Source organism: Suncus etruscus, chromosome 4, assembly GCF_024139225.1.
Source record: "Suncus etruscus isolate mSunEtr1 chromosome 4, mSunEtr1.pri.cur, whole genome shotgun sequence".
Taxonomy (NCBI): Eukaryota; Metazoa; Chordata; class Mammalia; order Eulipotyphla; family Soricidae; genus Suncus; species Suncus etruscus.
Window position 1 is genome coordinate 153,542,520 of NC_064851.1, and position 20,228 is coordinate 153,562,747.

Here is a 20,228-nt window from a genome sequence, read left to right on the forward strand (position 1 = left end):
GATACACTCTTTGTCATTTTACATCTAAGTTGATTCCAAGACTTAGCTATTTTACTGAATGCTGCAAGAAATAATGGTGTCCTTTGATATGTTTCTGTCCTGGAGACAGATGTCCAAATATGAAATAATTGCTGTCTCATCTATCAGCTCAATTCTGAGTTTACTAAAAACCCTCCAACCTGTTTTTCATATTTATTTGAAAAGAAAAAATTTCCACCAGTTATAGATGGTTCTGCATACAAAAAAGTCATTGTAGGGGCCAAGACCGTGGCACAAGTGATAAGGCATCTGCCCATGCTAGCCTAGGATGGACTGTGGTTGAATCCCCCGGCGTTCCATATGGTCTCCCAAGCCAGGAGAATTTGAGTGCATAGCCAGGAGTAACTCCTGAGAGTCACTGGGTGTGGCCCAAAAAAGACAAAAACAAAATTAAAAAAGACATTGCAAAGTGGTCTCTTTTTTGCTTACATACTGGTACACACTGTCATATTTTTTCTTCATTAACAGTACAATCACACTATCCATGGGGGTTCTCATTCTTGTGTTATCTATGTAGGAGAAAACTTCTAATCAAAAACATCCCCAGATACTCTTTGGGTAAGTTTGTACCTGCCCAAAGCCCTCTTTAGAGCTCCAGTAACATCCTTGTTCCGCAGACTATAGATGAGTGGGTTCAACATAGGGGTAAGAATGGTGTAGAACACGGAAAAGATTTTGTCTTTGTTTGGACTGTGGTAAGAGGGTGGTATCAAGTATGTGTAGATGGCAGCTCCATAGAACAAAGTCACCACTGTCATATGAGATGAACACGTGGTAAATGCCTTTTTCCTTCCTTCCACTGAACTCATGCGGTAAACTGTGATCAGGATTTGGGCATAGGAGGCAATCACTACACAAAAGGGAATAAGAAGCATCAAAATACAACATACATACATCACTGTCTCATCTATAGCTGTGTCTGCACATGCCAGCTTCAGGACTGCAGGTGCCTCACAGAAGAAGTGGTTAATTTCATGGGAGTCGCAGAAGGGGAAGCTCATGGTGATGGGGGTTAGAAGGAAGCCATCCAAAGAGCCTCCAAACCAGGAACTTAGTATGATCGTCCAACAGACCTGACGGCTCATGAGGACAGGGTATCTCAGAGGGTTGCATATGGCCACGTATCTGTCATAGGCCATGAGACCCAGCAGAAGACATTCAGCGCCCACAAGCATAAGGTAAAGGAATTGCTGAGCTGTGCACCCCACAAATGAGATGGTTCTTTGATTCAGCATATAGTCAACTAACATCTTAGGTACAATGGTGGAGATGTACATTATGTCAATGTAGGAGAGGTGGTTGAGGAGGAAATACATGGGAGTGTGGAAGCGGGAGTCAGTGCGAATAAGAAAAATCATAACTCCATTGGCTATTATCGACGTGAAAAAGATGATAGAAATGATGGCAAAAAGAAGACCCGATGTATCTTTTCTATTGAACAAGCCTCTGAGGGTGAAGTCTGTGGAGGATGTGTTGTAAATTTCCATCGTTGCCACAATGTTAGTTCTGTTGAAAAGAGATAGAATCTTCCAAGTTAATGGTTTATAGTAGCAGAGAACCAAAATGGCACATCATTTCTAAAAGCTCTATAAAAAATGTCATGATATTTTGCTACTGAGGACTAACAAAGAATACTGTAAACTTTTTAAATACAACTGATTTGATGATACAGTATCAGATTAGTATACATATCATTATTGTGGATCAGGATTAGTGTAATTGTGTTGAAGAATACTATATTGTATATATTAAAGTCAGCATACTTAAAATGATTTTATTTGATAATATGCATCACCATGATATTTAATAACAATAATACAGTCTATCAATAGCCTATATTATATTTTGTCACAAATATGAAATACACCATTTGTACCATATCATTATCTGCATGTGAATATTGCTGTCAGTACATTCAAGTTGCAATAAAATTGTTTTGGAAAATGAGGTAAGCATAATCTATTCTTGCAAACTCAAAGATAAGTCATTTATTACTAGATTTCTGTATTCAATTTAAAAATTCTAAAATTATTTGTGTTTCCTTTTTATATATAAAGAGAGATATCAATTTTAGATGCTAATGACTTTACAGTAAAAATATAATTAGTGACAGTAAAATCATAATTAGCATTAGGATTGTTATTGGCATTTAAGAATTCTTTTATTTTGTTTGTTTGTTTTTTGAAGCCACACCCTGTGGTGCTCAGGGGTTACTCCTGGCTCTGCACTCAGAAATTGCTCCTGGCTTGTGGGACCATATGGGATGCCTGGTATCAAAGTCGCCTACGTCCTAGGTAGCTACATGCAAGGCAAACGCTCTACCACTGTGCTACAATTTTGGCTCTGCATTTAAGAATCTTAATAACGATAGCAAGAATCTTTATATTAAGCTTGAGCTCTTTGATTATGTTTAAATTTCTAATCCAAAAATATGATCAATTTGTGAATTATAAATAAATTATTACTACTAAAATTATAACACTCTAAAATGCATATGAGTATCAGTCACTTCAATCATATAGATTCACAATAAACTTAAGTATTGAGAATCTATAAGCCTTCTCCTTTTTAAGAATAGCACAATTGAGGCTGAAGCGATAGTAAATGATTGCTTGTCTTACATACAGCCAACCTGTATTTGCTCCCTACATCTCACATTGTCTTTCCACCATCACCAAGAATAATTCTTGAGTGTAGAGGCAAGAGTAACCCCTACACACCAACAAGTGTTGCCCAAAAAAGAAAAAAAAACACACAATTAAAACTTAATGTTTGAGTGGTCTCACAAGCTGTTAGTGTCAGAAACAGTCAGATAAAGCAGCTTCAATTCTTTCTCTGCTATTAGGTAATAAACTTGTGCTAATAATGAGTATATTTTAGTTTGAACTACATTTGGCTATTAATATGACTTGTGAATTACATCTTAGTCTTAATTACATCTTAAGATTACATCTTAATTACATCTTAAGAGATAACTGTTTTTCATGCATCTATAAAATTACTCTATTTTTCTATTTCAAATATTTTTGTTAATTAGCACAAAAATCTTAAATCTGGCAACCCTGACTTTCAGGTGATTTATATTGAACTCTGGTTAATAAAAGTGGTAGGAAAAGCCACAGAGCTAGAAGCTTGACTGTCAGTAAGAGCCAAAATGCTGCTCCAGAACCCTTGCCTGAAAATACATTTTCTCCTTGTTAATATTTTTATGCAGAACTGCAAACTGACACCCCACAGATAACTAAGCATAGAGAATTTAAGTTTAAGTTTTAAGTTGGTACAAATGTAATAATTATTGTCTAAAATAATAATTTAAGTAGCTAATTCTTTTATGATTCTTTTATTTTTAATTTTATACTTTGGTTCCAGATCTCATATAATTGCCTAATATTACATGTGCCACTACAACAGCTTTTAAAATTAAACTTCTTCATCTCATATTTTATTAATATAGAATTAATTCTGGGGCTCAGAGTTGGTGAAGTTATGGTGTATGTCGTGTGAATCTGACTTCTGTCAGATACACTACGTGATATAGATCTCTGAGCAGAACCAGGTATAGGATTAAAGATCTCTGAGCACCATCATGTATAAACCCAAAAGTACCAGAACACAGCTTCTAACATCTGTATGTAATCAAAGAGGGAACCAAAAATGGGAAGATGCAAGAAAATAAAGCTTAAAGAAGAAATCAACAAAAGGAAAATAAAAAAAAATCTAAAAGATCAATGAAAGCAAGAGTTAGTTCTTTTAAAAAATAAACAAGATCAATATGCACTAGCAAAACTTATAAAGAAAGGAAGAGAGATACTTAATAAATGGAATTAGAAAAGAAAAGAGGGAGATTACTACAGATACTACAGGCATTCAAAAGGTAATGAGAGATTACTTTGAGAAACTCTATGCCACAAAACATGAGAACATGAATAAATGGATAAATTTTTTAGATGCTTATAACCTTCCTGCACTGAATCAAGATTATCTAGCATATTTGAACAGACCCCTCAATATTGAGGCAATTAAAATGATAATCAAAATTCTTTCCAAAAGCAAAACTCAGGCCCAGATGGATTCACTAATAAATTCTATCAAAGATGACTTACTCCCTATACTTTCCAGGCTCTTCCAGGAAATATAAGAAACAGAAACACAGATAATATTTTTAATTTTATTATTATATTTTATATAATGATTTTAATATATTTCATATAAAGTATAAAAACTTACTATATAAAAGTAGTTTTTTACAAAGCTAACAACAACCTGATACCAAAAATAGACAGATATAGCACAAAGAAAATTACAGACATATATCCCTGATGAATACAGATGCAAAGATTCTTAACAAATCCTACCAAATAGAATCTAACCTCTCGTGAAGAAAGTCATACATCATGTTTAAATAGGATTCAATCCAGAGATGGAAGGATGGTTCAATATACACAAGCCTATAAACATAACACACTGCATCAATCAAAGGAAAATTAAAAACCACATGATCATATCAATATATGCAGAAAAAAGCATAAAATAAGGTCCAAACATTCCATTCATGATAAAAAAAACTCTCAACAAGAAGGGAATAGAAGGAACTTTTCTCAGTATAGTCAAGACCATTTACCACAAGCCCATGACAAGTATTATACTCAATTAAGTAAAACTGAAAGCCTTTCCCCTAAGATCTTTCACAAGGCAAGCCTGCCTCATCTTGCCATCCAATATAACATATTATATTATATTTAGAAAAAACCTAAATACTCTAGCAAAGAGCTGCTAGAAAAAATAGATTCATTAGCAAATTGGCAGGCTACAAAATTAATACACAAAAATTATTGTACTTCTTATACACAAATAGTGCTAGAAAAGAATAAACATTTTTTAAAAATCTCATTAATAATATCACCACAGAAACTCAAATACCTTGGAGTCAATTTAACTAAAGAAGTGAAGGACCTATACATAGAAAAAATTTAAACATTGCTTCAGAAAATAAAAGATAACTTAAAGAAATGGAAGCATATACCCTGTCCATAAATTGTAGGGATTAACATAATTAAAATGGTAATATTCCCCAAAGCATTGTACAGATTTAATGCAATTCCTCTAAGGATACCCATGACATTCTTCAAAGAAATGGATCAAACACTCCTGAAGTTCATTTGAAACATAAACACCCATGAATATGTAAAGCAATATTTAGGGGGAAATGATGGAGCATTACTTTCCAAAACTTTAAATTGTAACTACAAAGCAATAATTATGAAAACAGCATAGTACTGGAATAAAGACTAACCCTTAAATTAATGGAGTAGACTGGAGTATACAAAGAATAACCCCAGGCATACAGTCAATTAATATTTGATAAAGGGCACACAATAAAGAATAAAGAAACACAATAGAGCAAGGAAAGCCTCTTACAAGTGGTATTTGGACAAATGGTCATCACATGCAAAAAAAGCAAACTCAGACCTCTTCTAACACCATGCACAAAGGTCAGATTAAAATGGATTAAAGACCTTGATATCAAACCTGAAAATATAAGGGTATACAGAAGAAAACATGAGCAAAAACACCCATGACATTGAGGTTAAAGACATCTTGCCTACTTGTCCAAACAAGTAAAAATAGAAATAAACAAATGGGATTTCATCCCGATTGAGAAGCTTTTGCATTTCAAAGAAAACAGCACTTACAGTAAATAGGCCCAACCATGGAATGGGAGGAAACTATTCACCCAAGACCAATCAAATAAGGGGGCTAATATCTAAGATATACAAATACTCGACAGAATTTAACAAGAAAAAAAATACATCTAATCCCATTAAAAATTGGAAAGAAGAAATGAACAGACATTAATCAAAGAATAATTACAGATAAACAAAAATGCACATAAAATATTGCTCCACTTCACAAATAATCAGGGAAATGCAAATAAAAACAGTGAGATTATCTCAATGCCAAATAACCAGCACACGTCACAAAGAATAAAAACAACCACTGCTGGCATGGATGTGGAAGAAAGGAACTCTCCACTGCTGGTGGAAATGCCGTCTAGTCCAGCCTTTCAGAAAATAATATAGATATTCCTTAAAATACTGTACATTGAACTCCCATATTATCCATCAATACCACTACTAGGGATTTACCATAGGATCAGGGAAACACAATGCAATAATGCTCTCTGCACTCATATGTTCTTAGAAACACCTTTTACAATAGCCAAATTCTGGAAACTACCCAGGTTCCTGAGAACAGGTGAGTGCCTAAACAAGTGAATTACATCCAACTGAGAATATTCTGTACTTTAAAGGAAATGGCGACTAGGGTAGAAAGGCCACCCATGGAATGGGAGGAAACTAATCACCCAACATACATAAGATAAGGGGCTAATATCTAAAATATACAATATCCTATATTATATCATATAAGGCTAATAAGATAAGACTAATATCTAAGATATACTATATCATACACAATATCACAATGGGTTAATATCTAAGATATATATCTAGATGGTACATCTACCTATGGAATACTATACAGCTGTTATAAATAAAGTCACAAAATTTGCCTTTACGTAATAGATATGGAGACTATTATGTTGAGTGAAATGCACCAGAGAGACACAGAGAGATATAAACAAAAAAAATTGTCTCATCTATCTGTGGTATTAAGAAAAATAAAATATAGTATAGTAATTATATACAGACAATAGAAATGAATCCCAGAAGGACCATCCCATGATATGAAACTTACCACAAAGAGTGGTAAGTACAGTTGGAGAAAATAACTACACTAACACCTACCATGACAATTATATAGAGAGAAATACAATACATGTCCTTGAAGACAGGTGGGGGATATGGGAGAGGGAAATATGAGACAATGGTGGTGGGATAGTTACACTACTGAAGAGGTGTGCATTTTATTGCAGAAATTCAACTACAAACATTTTTGTTAACATGATGCTTAAATAAAGTATTTATTGGTTTTTGTTTTTGTTTTGTTTTTGTTTTGTTTTGTTTTGGTTTTGGTTTTTGGGCCACACCCGGCGGTGCTCAGGGCTTACTCCTGGCTATCTGCTCAGAAATAGCTCCTGGCAGGCACAGGAGACCATATGGGACAACTGGGATTCGAACCAACAACCTTAGGTCCTTGGTTGGCTGCTTGCAAGGCAAACGCCGCTGTGCTATCTCTCCGGCCCCCAAATAAAGTATTTATTATTTAAAAATAAAATATGTATATCTACCTGAAATATATGAATTTTAATTGTATATAGCTTTTGAAATTTTCCTTTATAGACCGTTGAATTCAACAATCCAACTTGTATATATTCACCCCCTGAATAAATTGCTTTAAAATAATCAAAGGTTATAAAACAATGCTCAGGGCTTAGCAGAGTACAATCTTCAGCACTGCATAACACAGCAAGGTGCTAAACTTTTATGGTTATAGTAAAATAAACAAAAAGTCCTCAGAATCTTTTGTGTAGAATATTTTTGCAAAAACTGGTGCCTTATGTATTTGAAAAGCATTGTATTTTTTGACTTGTGAATTAGAAAAAAAGAAAAAATTGTAGAATAAAAAATGGCAATGATTAATAGATTTAAATTTATTTTAAGGATTAATCATTTGTATTAATTTTATTCATGCACTATATCAAAAGTCAATAAAATATATTCATAATTTAGTTTTATTTTATCATTTTCATATGGAAATTTTATATTTTTAAAGAATATGTATCTGACTGCATACAAATAATTATAAGTTATTTGTTCACACTAACTTGATGTTAAAATGTTTTCTAATGAGAGAGCAACAATCACTAACTCACTAAAATTAAATGATAATATATTTACAGAATGTAATTTTATGCTCACATACTTGTAAAAGAGCCATTTACCAAATTTTATTTGTTTTATAGATCTGCCTTAAGGCAATTAATTCCTTTGGCTATATTCAAGAAACCAAGAAACCAAGAAAAACCAAAGTCAGTTCTTAATTTCACTTGAGTCAGACTATCTTACTATTTACTCATCTGTAAGAATTATATCAATTAAATAAAATTCCAGGTATAAATTTGGATGATCTTTTCATAATGCCTAATTTAAATTATTTCAATTTCAAAAACTTATTCTAGGCAAAAGTTTCCATTCATCATAAACTGAAAATATTAGTTCTATTTTTTTATGTAATGCACTGGACTTTTCTGGCACCTTTTATGCATATTATAAGTTACACTTTTCATGAAGTTACCTAAAAACAGGTCAATCTGTTTGTTCAGTTTCTAAAACAAAATACTATAGTTTGCATATATTTTTATATCTTCTCTAGGACATGAAATTTCTGTGTAGTCAAAATTTGTAATTCAGTAAGAATAATATTAAAACGAGACAATACCTACAAAATCAATAAACAAATGTGGTAGTGCACTCTAAATTTTATGATTGTCTATCATTGATCATTAATTCCAGGAGTAACTCAGAATCACTTCCCATTGTCAACTATAGACCCATACTTCCAAAAAAACAAACATATAAGAAACCTCCAGTTGTCATAGGGATTTTGTTGTAGGTGCAATGATTTTTGTATTGGAGCATAAAGGTGAAAATTATGCTCCAAAATCTCAAAAGTTCTGTAAATCAAACTTATAACAATAAAATAATATAAACAGATCATTTGTCGAACAAATTTTAAAATTATAGGCCTGTAGTTTCTGACACAATTTTATTCTATACTTTTGTATGATTGGCACAAAATTGTTTACTCTCCACTGGGCGGAAATATATAAAGAATACAAATGGTTTCAAGTATTTTGAAACGATTATACAAAAGAGCTACAGAATGTTTCCATCAGTAATAAGAAGGTGGTATCTGGTACTAAGAGCTTAAATCTGGCTCTAGAGTTAGGAATCACTTCTTGCAGGACATAGGAATTCAACCTGAGTTATTTACATGCAAGACAAATGCCTTCCTATGGCTCCCAAAACCTTCAGTTTAAATACACATATAGTTCCTGCAGGAATTCATCTTTATATCATAAGGACATAATAATTAATTTATTCTCATTATAACTATAAATTCAAAGCACAAACTCAACAGCACAGAAAACAAAGATCAAAGCTGCCACCAACAAGTGTTGGGGAATGGTCGGAGAAGGATGATGGCACATGTCTGAACACTGAGAATGAGCGTTGACATGGGTAGTGGGATTAGTGGTAAATAAATGTTTGGGGTTAAACTAAACTGTGAATTACTTTGTAAATTACAGTCCTTTAAATAAATTGCTTAGTTCTCCAACTCAAGTATCCCAATTTATAAGAAATAAAATCAAGAGTGTTTGATAGAGACAAAGTGGGGAAAACATTAAAGATCAAGAAGCCTGATTTACTGTATCCTGTGCCAATATTGTTAATGATGTTCATTCTTCGTTCCTTCTGTATGTTTCAAATATTCATTTTCTGTAATCACTACTTCAGAAAGCTGGTATTTGCAAAAATTACCTTAGGAACATTAAATATTTTATAAATGTATATATGTAGAAAATAAATATTTGATAGAAAAGAAATCTCTATGCCAGTTTCACACAATAACAGCCTTATATTTGGGTTTTTTCAATGCAAATACTACATCATTACTATAAATCATAAAACAGGAATAATGCACCTGCATAGAGGTGAGGGACATAATGTTGGTGATTCGCCACATTATTTTACATGAAACTTTCAGTTAAGAGTTACATATAACCTTCTATTATTTATTTAACTTAAACTTATAACAATTTGTGTATTTAAATTTCACAATATTAAACCATGTGTAAACATTTACTAAAGGACATTTAAGAAAAGGTCATTTTAACAAGGAAACTGTAAATTTGGTACATTTCTTATTTAGTGCCCTTTGGTGCTCTTATAAATTCTAATGTGCTCTTCTGTTATTTTACTGCAAAAAGAATTTAAATACCTGGATTTGAATTAAAATAATTTGTTTATCTTTAGATATTTCATTAGTATAAAATTTTAATAAAAATAATATTTAAATAAGATTATATTTAAGAAGAAATATATAGTAACTCCTAAACAAATTACAGATTTTTTAATTCAAATGTTTTGTTTTGTTTAGACCAACACTTTATATACAAACAGCAAAAAAAACTCTAATATAAAAATCCATTTCCCCAAAGCCTTAAAATTATAGGATCCATTTTTTGTTTAAATTAATTTATGACCTTGCTTCAACTCCAACTTACACTCCTTATGTATTTTTCATGTATACAATGCAAATAGTAGCTACTAAAAATGAACATGTGAATCAATTTTTTATATCATTAAGCAATATGCAAACTCCTTATTAAAATATCATCCAAACATATAATTTGTTTTAACACTATCCCAAATAAAGATTATTTCTACCAGATACATAAAGTTGAATCCTTTTCAGATAATCAGTCTGCCATTCAAATATGGAGGTGGTGATACAGAGTTGAGTAAGCAAATATAATACCTTCAACTAGAACAAACGTAGATTAAAAAAAAATGACATTTTAAAAAAGTAGAAGGTACAATATCATGGGAAGAGAAAATAAAAAGATATAGTAAATTTCATATTCTCCTACAATTTATGTTGAAGAGAAAATAAACACAAAGTGCTTTATAGTTGTTATTCACTATAGAATATAAGAGAACATATGATGAATCTATGTGCCCTATTATCATTCTGCATATTACTCATGCGAAAGGAATTTATAATATTAAAGTCAGTAATTAAAAAACAGAATTTAAGTAATCAATAATGAGAGATTAGGTCGAAAGGTAACATGCCAATGAATTATTAAACAAACTACTATGCAATTTTATAGAATAGAATATAATTTTAGTCATTTGAAATATTTTGTATTACTATAAAATAATATGTCTACCTGTCTATAAATGTCTGTTATAGGTATTACCATATTTTACGAAGAAACTTAAAACCAAAAAATGTTTGTTAAAAAACTATATAATTATTAAGTAAAATGCAAACCATTAAATATGATGAAGTATACCTGTGCACTGCACATAGGTTCCCTGGAATGTCAGAGAGCAGACTGAGTAAGAGAATGAAGAATTTATATGTTTTTCTAAGAAGGCATGAGGTAAGATTTTTCTTGGTGTTAGAGGATATCTTCCCTGTGGATCTCATCAGGATTTTAATAATACTGCCTTTTATTAGAGCTAATAGGGGTAGAACAAAGTACCGTCATAAAGCCCATAAGACTTGAAAAAAGTTTTTCTACCACTTAGCTCCATAACATAAGACCCCAAAATTTCCATGATATCTCATCAGATTTATTTTTTAAATATTTTATTTAAACCCCATGATTGCAAAATTGTTTATGAATTTTAAGTCTTAAAATGTACACTACCCTTTCACCCATGAATGTTTCCTACCACCAATGTCTGCAGTATATCTCTCTCTCATTTTTTCACTTGATTAAACTCTCCCATCAAAAGGCACAGTGTATAGTATTGGATTGTGGGGGTGAGGAGATCTATTTGCTAGGATTAAAGAAATTACATCTTAAAATTTCAGAGTAAAAGTATGGAAGAAGACAATATACAAGATACTGAAAATAAAATAAATGATGGTAAGTGATACTTATAACAAACAAATTGACATTTAACCCCAAGAAAGTAATTAGAGAAAAGGATGGACAATACTTATTGATCAGAAGAAAAATAGGCCAAATGATACTAACTCTAATCAACATATATGCACCAAATGTTGGGTCAGTAAAGTATGCAAAACATTTGCTCCCAAACCTAGAGAAATATATGAACAGAAATCTAATAATAGTGAGAGATTTCAACACACCCATCTCACCACTAGCTGAAAAATTCACTATGCAGAACAACAGGAGGACATTAAATGAGAAACTAGAAGAGATGTGACCTAAAATATTCTTTCAGGGCTTCCATCTCTAAAATCTATATATTCATTCTTCTCAGGTATACAGAAAACATTCTCTAGAATAGAATAATTTTAGGACATAAGTCTAACTTACAAACATAAGAGTCATACCATGCATCCTCTCAGACTATCAGGCCACAGAGATAGAGATTAATTATAAAAAAAAAAAAAAATATGTGGAGAAACTCTAGCACTTGAAGAGCATTCTGCTTAATACCAGCTGAATCAAGAGAACAGAAAGGAATATATAAGGACTCTTAGTAAACTAATGTTAAAGAAAAAACAAGTTACCAAAATTTAGAAACACATCAAAAGCAGTAATTAGAAAAAAGTCATAGAAATAGAGTCCTAAATAAAGAAAGTAGGAAAAGACAAAATCAGCAAACTAAAGGAACACCTTAAATATTTGGAAATTCAAACAATTATGGAACCCAAGCACAAGTAGAAATAAAGACATAAAGACCACTGGCAGAAATCAATGACATAAAAACCAAGAAAACAAAACAATTAGTGAAACCATTAACTCATTTTTAAAAGAATAAGCAAGACAGATAAACTATTGGTCAGAATCACAAGGAAAATAAAGTACCCAAATAAATTGTATGTTAAAATTAAAGGAAAAAAAATTTCAGTGAAACCCACAGAAATTTAAATCATCATTAGGTCTTACTATATAAAACTAGATTCTCTTAAGCTAAAAACCTAGAAGAAATGGACAAATTTCTGGAATAATAAAATCTCCCAGAACTGAATGAGGAGGAAGTAGATAACCTAAACAGGCCATTCTCAAGAAAGAAAATTATAAAAGTAATTTAGATTATCCCCTAAGTATAAAAGTCTAGAGCCATATGGATTTATGTGTGTTTTATCAAACATTCAAAGAAGAATGATGACAACTGATCTTTAAAGCTTCCAAAATATCAAGGAGGTGGGAGCTCTCCCTAATAACTTTTATGAAGCTAACATTAACAATGATTCCCAAAACTATTTTCTAAATATTACAAAGAAGGAAAATAGACCAATTTCATTGATGAATATTAAATGTAAAAATACTCAATAATACAGCACACTGAATGCAGCATTATATCAAATATATACATCATATCACATGAGTTTCACCACAGAAATGAAGTAAAATTCAATATCTGCAAATAAAAAGAACTTTATACACCCATCACTAGAAGGAAAAAAAAAGGTACCTTATGATCATATCAATAGATGCAGAGAAAACATTTGACAAGATTCAACACCCATTCATAATAAAACCTTCAGTAAAATGGGTAACAACTATCTGTAAAAATTATTCTCAATGATGTAAAACTGAAACTTGTACTGATATCAGGGACAACACAAGGTTGTCCCATTGTCTCCATTCTCATTCAATATAGTATTAGAAGTCCTGGCAATAGCACTAAAGTAAGAAAAGGAAATCAAAGGAATCAGAATAGGAAAAGAAGTAGTCAATTTATTTCTGTTTTCAGATGACATAATAATGTATATTGAAGGTCCTAAAGAGTTCACAGAAAAGATAATTTTTAAAGGAATTTGAACATACAAGTATTAAATTTGTGTGGAAACATAAACCATAATAAAAATACTAAAAATCTGGGAGGCATCACATTAACTAACTTGAAGCTATACTACAAAGCTATAGTTTTCAAAACAGCATGGTAGTGAAACAAAGATGATTTTCAGACATTAGTTCAGAAATGAAATATACAGCGAAAATCTCCAAGTATATGGCCAATTAATCTTTGACAAAGAAGGTAAGAACATGAAATGGAATAAAAATGTCCTCTTCAAAAAAATGGTGTTGTAACAAACCTTACAAAAAAGTCCATTGAAAGACTTGGATATCAGACCTAAATCCATGAAGTACATTGAGGAAGACAATAGAACACTCCAAGACAGCGACCTTAAAGGAGTCTTCAATATATGATTGCCCTTGGCAAGGGCTGTAGAATCAAATCTAAATAAATGGGGAATATCTCTAAACTAGAAAGTTTTTTGTAAGGCAAAGAAACATGGGATAAACTATAAACTAGCCTTTTTTTCTTTTGCCTCTCTTTTTCTCTCCCTCCCCTCCCTCGCTTTCTTTCTTTTGCTTTCTTTCTTTCTTTTTTTCTTTCTTTTTCTTTCTTTCTTTCTTTCTTTCTTTCTTTCTTTTCTTCTTTCTCTCTTTCTTTTTTCTTTCTTTCTTTTTCTTTCTTTCTGTCTTTCTTTCTTTCTTTGTTTCTTTCTTTCTTTCTTTCTTTGTTTCTTTCTTCTTTCTTTCTCTTTCTTTCTTTCTTTTTCTTTCTCTCTCTTTCTTTCTTTCTTTTTTCCTTCCTTTCTTTCTCTTTCTCTCCCTCCTTTCCTCCCTCTCTCTTTTTTGCTTTTTCTTTCTCTCTCCCTCCTTCCCTTTCTTCCTCCTTTCTTTCTCTTTCTTTCTCTTCCCTCCCTTCCCCTCTATCTTCATTCTCTCTCCCTCCTTCCCTCCCTCTCTTTATTTCTTTCTTTCTATTTTCTCATTCTTTCTCTTCTTTCTCTCTCCCCCTTCCCTCCTCCATCCTCTCTCCTTTCCTTTCCCTCTTTTTCCCTCTTTTTCTTTCTTTCTTTCTTTCTTTTTCTTTCTTTTCTTTCCTTTCTTTTCTTTCTTTCTTTCTTTCTTTCTTTCTTCTTCTTTCTTTCTTCTTCTTTCTTTCATTCTTTCTTTCTTTCTTCTTCTTTCTTTTTTTTGGTTTTTGGGCCACATCCGTTTTGATGCTCAGGGGTTACTCCTGGCTATGAGCTCAGAAGTCCGCTCCTGGCTTGGGGGAACCATATGGATTGCCGGGGGATCGAACCACGGTCCATCCTATGCTAGCGCTTTCAAGGCAAACACCTTAACCTCTAGCGCCACCTTCCCCGGCCCCACTCTTTTTCTTTCTTTCTCTCTTTCTCTCTCTCCTCCTTCCCATCCCCCTCTTTTCCTTTCTCTCTTTCTCTGTCTCTTTCTCTTTCTCTCTCCCTCTCACCCTCTTTCTTTTTCTCTTTCTATTTCTCTCTCTCTCTCTGCACTTCTTAAAAAAACTAAAGCTAAAAGGCAACTAACTGAGTGGATTAAAATATTTTCACTCAACACATATTAAATGGGTTGATATCTAGGACATATAAACTCATATAGGTAAAAATAAATTGAGTGGAGGATAAGAAAGATGAATGGAAAAAAAGGGATATAGGGGCAAAGGGAACTCAGTTGCATTGGTGTATGTTAATAAAAATGCAGAATTAAATATCCACAGAGGTCAACACAAAGCAATTATGTTACCCAAAATTCAATAACTAATGTTTAAAATAGGCTTGTATCGATGGCAGGTTTTGATGGTATGTGGTGTGATGAGAATATTTGTAAATGGAGATTCACACAGGTGGTGGGGTTGTGCTGAGTGTATGTCTAAACCAAATAATGAATAACTTTGTCAGTCACAAAATGAAATAGTGATAATAATTTTTAATTAAAGTAAAAATAAAATAGAAGGGGCCAGAGTGGTGGCACAGCGGTAGGGCATTTGCCTTACATGCAGCTGACCCTAGGACTGACTGTGGTTAGATCCCCTGGTGTCCCCAAGACAGGAGTGATTTCTGAGTGCATAGCCAAGAGTAACTCCTGAGTGTCATCAGGTGTGGCCCAAAAATCCAAAAATAAATAAATAAATAAAATAGAAGTAGAAAGTATACTGATATGTAATTGGGAAAAGAAGGTTAAAATATACAGCTCAATGAATAATGTTTTATGTAAATTTTATTGTATTAACTGTAATATATCTATTTTCATGTTTTTCTGAGTATTCAACTCAATAAAACAACTATTTAGTTTTTTTCTCTTTTTGTTTTGTTTTGTTTTCATTGTCTAGAAATAACTAAATTGGCTGGTAAAGAAAGAATTTGAGTTATTTTATTTTGTTTTGTTTTGTTTGGGGGCCACATCTTGTGACACTCAGGGGTTAAAGCTTGGCTATGCACTCAGAAATTGTTCCTGGCTTGGGGGACCATATGGGATGCCAGGGATCAAGTCCAGGTCTGTCCTGGGTCAGCCGCTTGCAAGGCAAATGTCCTACCACTGTGCTATTGCTTCAGCCCCAGATTTTGGGTTATTAAACTTAAGTGTTTTCGTAGCAGAGCCTCTCTTGAGAAAGGTATCTTATCTCCTCTCATGACCTGCTAAATACAATCAAAGCCAGTTTACAGCCAATACAAGAAAAGTCTTTCCAAGAATTAATTAGTATAAGATAAGCATGTTTCTAGGTGAATTATCTTTTAAAAAATTCTCCATGAGTTGCAGAGCTACCTGAAAGACAATTTAAAGTATGTCCCAGGATTAGCACTAATAGAGATATAAACTGATTGATATGAAACAATAACTTTACAAAAGCAAATTACAACAATTGATAATGTTAAAATGATTATATGAACATGAATTCTATTAATTAGAATTAATGTGGTTAGGTGTTTTGTAAAAACAAAAATAGTATTAAGTATTTGGGTAGATGCTTCTCTCTCTCACTCACTCTCTCACATTTCCATTTTTATGCCCCCTCATTAGACACTGTGCCTTGCAATATTCTTACTTAGGGATATCATGCCTATATCATGCCTATCTCTTTATCACCTTTCAGCACGCAAATTCTTTCAAAGTGATAAAAGTATTTTATTTAAAAATGAGTAAATTCATGAACTAAGGAAAGAGGAACTGTATCTTTAATTTTTCTATTTTGAGACCCATCAACCAGAAACTACCCTCAAATGTATAGAACTGAACTTATTAACTACAGGATATACTGCTCTATGGTGTGCCTGAATTAACTGTATCTGATGTTTAACCCAAATATCATATGTGACATCAATATATGTTACATATTATTTATACATATATTATAAACTTCTTTTTTTCACTGAAGCAGACAATATTCTTCTCTATGTGAGTTCATTATCTTGGAAACTGCTGATAAATTGCTTAATAAAAGCCCTGCTCTAATTTGTCATTTTGTCTCTTGATTGATAGACACTATTAATAACAGTAGAACTACAACTTTTGAACTACATGCTTATTTTTCATATTTCACAAGTGCCCATATTTGAATCATGGAAAGATTCCTAGTTATGCCATATTGCCTTATAGAAATGGCCCAGTTCCACAACTAATAACCAAAAGAATATGATGCCAACAAATTTTCTCAGGTCTGGGTTACAATTCTGAATATTGTCAAAAAGGGAGCAGCTATGGGGTCAGAGAGATAGAACAGTGGTAGGGCATTTGCTTGCACACAGCTGATCCAGACAAACCTTGGTTTGATCCCTGGTGTCCCATATGGTCTCCAGAGCCAGAAGCGATTTCTGAGCTCATAGCCAGGAGTAACCTCTGAGCATCACAAGGTGTGGCCCAAAAAGCAAAAAAATAACAGGGTGGGGTGTGGGAGCAGGTACATTCTCTCTCATTTTTGTCCAGTTGCACAGCAGCCATTACCCCACTCAATACCTTCCAACATAGAGTTGGAAAATCTCCATAACAGAACCTTATCAAATGACCAAGCCACCTAATTATTTCAGATCTGTAGCTTATGGACTTCAAGGCCAGGCATGCTTCATTTTTGAGGCCATCCAAACTTTATAGTAATATCAACAGAATAGGATCAGAGCAAATCGGATAGTAAAATTATGTAGAATACCACCAAAGTCAGTGAGCATAGACACTAACACAGAATGCTCAACTTGCATTAACCAGTACAGTAGATACTCAATTACTTAGTAACATCATTGTGACTTATAACAATGATCACAAATTGACTCATTCATCTAAATTTGATAATTCAGTTTATCTCTGTGTTGTAACAAACAATATGATGTAAATTTATTTGTACTGCCAAGGAGCAGGCTAGTGTTTTGTGTGAGAAGGAAAAATTGATGGAAGGAAGACCACACTGGAGGTGGGATTGGTGTTGGAAACTCTATTATAAACAACTTGGTAAATAATGATGCTATAATTTTTTAATTCTTTTTTTTGTTTTGTTTTGTTTTGTTTTTGGGCCACACCCATTTGACGCTCAAGGGTTACTCCTGGCTATGTGCTCAGAAATCGCCCCTGGCTTGGGGGGACCATATGGGACGCCGGGGATCGAACCGCGGTCCTTCCTTGTTCCTTGGCTAGCGCTAGCAAGGCAGACACCTTACCTCCAGCGCCACCTACCCGGCCCCAATTTTTTAATTCTAATTAATGACTTCTCATTGCTGTTGTCTCCCTAGATGATATCATTTGGCATTATGCAACTTATATAAACATCCCTGTTGTATTAATAAAGGTTGAATTTTTGGTTTTCAGTTATTATGCTTATGTAATGTAGAGAAACTTTCTTTACAAACGGCTAAAAAGTAAGTATGCAAGATAGACACAAATATTAAAAAAATTTTTTAAATACACTTTTCATCTCTCAAACCTAGGATGAGAGTCTCCAGAAGGACTCCGCCCATTTTCGGCGTATTTGATTTTTTCCCCCCAGTTTAGTACCTTTTTCTTCTTCAAACAAAACCACATAACTTGAACTATCTAGTCCCGCCTTCCAATTAGAGCGGGAAATAAGGGAGGTACCAAGATCAAACAGGTGTAGGACCTCTAAGTAGTAAGCTAGGCACAGAGGGGACCACTTATTCTGGCAGCCCCAGGGGTGAGGATATGGAAGGACGGGAGCAGAGGTGGAGGGAGGACAATTCAGTGATGGGAACTCCCCTGTTTTTATGTTAATATGTACCTAAAATATTATCATCAATGATATGTAAGTCACTATGATTAAAATAAATATTATATTAAAATTTTTTTAAAATACACATATTAGTATATAACTGTTTGATTCATCTCAACAATTTTTGGTTGTGCATCTTGACTACATGTAATATAATTTTAATAAGTAACAGATAAAATATTTTCTGGTATGGTTGAAGCAGAAAATTTTATGATGCTTAAGTAAAGCTTATTTTTGTGATTCTATGAATTTTGAGTTGGGTGCATTTATTTTCTGTTCTTTATTACCATTAGTTCCCTGGAAAATTAATCTTTGAAAAAATACTGAGTTTTATTTTCTTGAATAATGTGACCATGGACCTACAAAGGTCAAATAGAAGTGACATTGAAAGCAGGGGAAAAGAGCATTAGTTTTGATATGCTCAATTACAGTAAGTCCAACAATACACTTTGGAAGCTATCTTTAAAGAGCATCAAAAGTAACTAGAAAAGGCAAGTCAGAAACAGCTTAGAAATGATCTTCACATAGGAGAAATGCCTTGATTGTCTTCAGGCTTCTTTCCCAGCTAGGAGAGATTTTTCCTATTCTAGGTACATCGTATAATCAGAAAAACAATTGTATCTTATGAGAATTTCCCTTAATGTTTTCAAGGTCAACCCACATTGTGAAAGATGTAATACAATTCCTTTTAAGGCTTTAATATTACAAGATTTATGTTTTTCACACACTACTTATTTTTATGCGTTAGTTTTTTTCTGTTAATGGGCTATTGATAACTTTCAATTAATTCTTACTAAGATTTTTATGAATACAGTTATAATATAATTTAGTTATATATATTTATATATTTTTTAGTTCCTCCTTTATTTTTAATGTATAATTATAAATTAAATTCTTGGGTCTAAGAGATAGTATATTAGGTAAACTGCTTGCCTTACATGCTGTTTCATGAGTTCAATACCTAGCAACCACATATTATCTGCCAACCCCACCAGAAACAGTATCTGAGCACAGCAAGTGGGAGGGAACTCAAATCAAATAATAAAAAAAATAGTAATCTTTGATACCCTAATTATTTAAAATTGGTTTAGGATCCCTACCACTCACTTTTCATTGTGGCTGCTTCCCAAAACCTTAGGTTGCAGTTTTGGAACCAGCCCCGCCCAAAAGCACCTGCAGAACTATCCACAAAGGGAGGAGCCAGAGGAGCCCAGATACTTTGCCTCTCTCCATAGCCTCGCACATCTTCGAGTCAATGAACCCTAGAAAAACATACAGAAAACATTACACTACAGAATGCCAATGGGGAAACAAAGCACATAAACATCATGCACAAAGAAAGAAGATGGTAGCTGATGACCCAAAAAGTGACAGCCACCTCTCAGATATGGACTTTAGAGAAATATGAAGGAGGTTCATAGAACTTTAAAAGAAAGCATGGATCAAGTTCAATAAAACACAAATAAGAATCAAGAGGATATGGAA

The 20,228-nt window shown here is 33.0% G+C and overlaps 1 protein-coding gene across 1 annotated transcript; it reads right to left on the reverse strand.

The window, feature by feature from the left end:
- Positions 1 to 566: 566 nt before the first annotated feature.
- Positions 567 to 1,526, reverse strand: LOC126007277 (olfactory receptor 2T1-like). Its single transcript, XM_049772724.1, has one exon. The coding sequence runs from the start codon at positions 1,524 to 1,526 to the stop codon at positions 567 to 569; it is 960 nt and encodes a 319-aa protein (XP_049628681.1).
- Between the last annotated feature and the right edge of the window lie 18,702 nt (positions 1,527 to 20,228).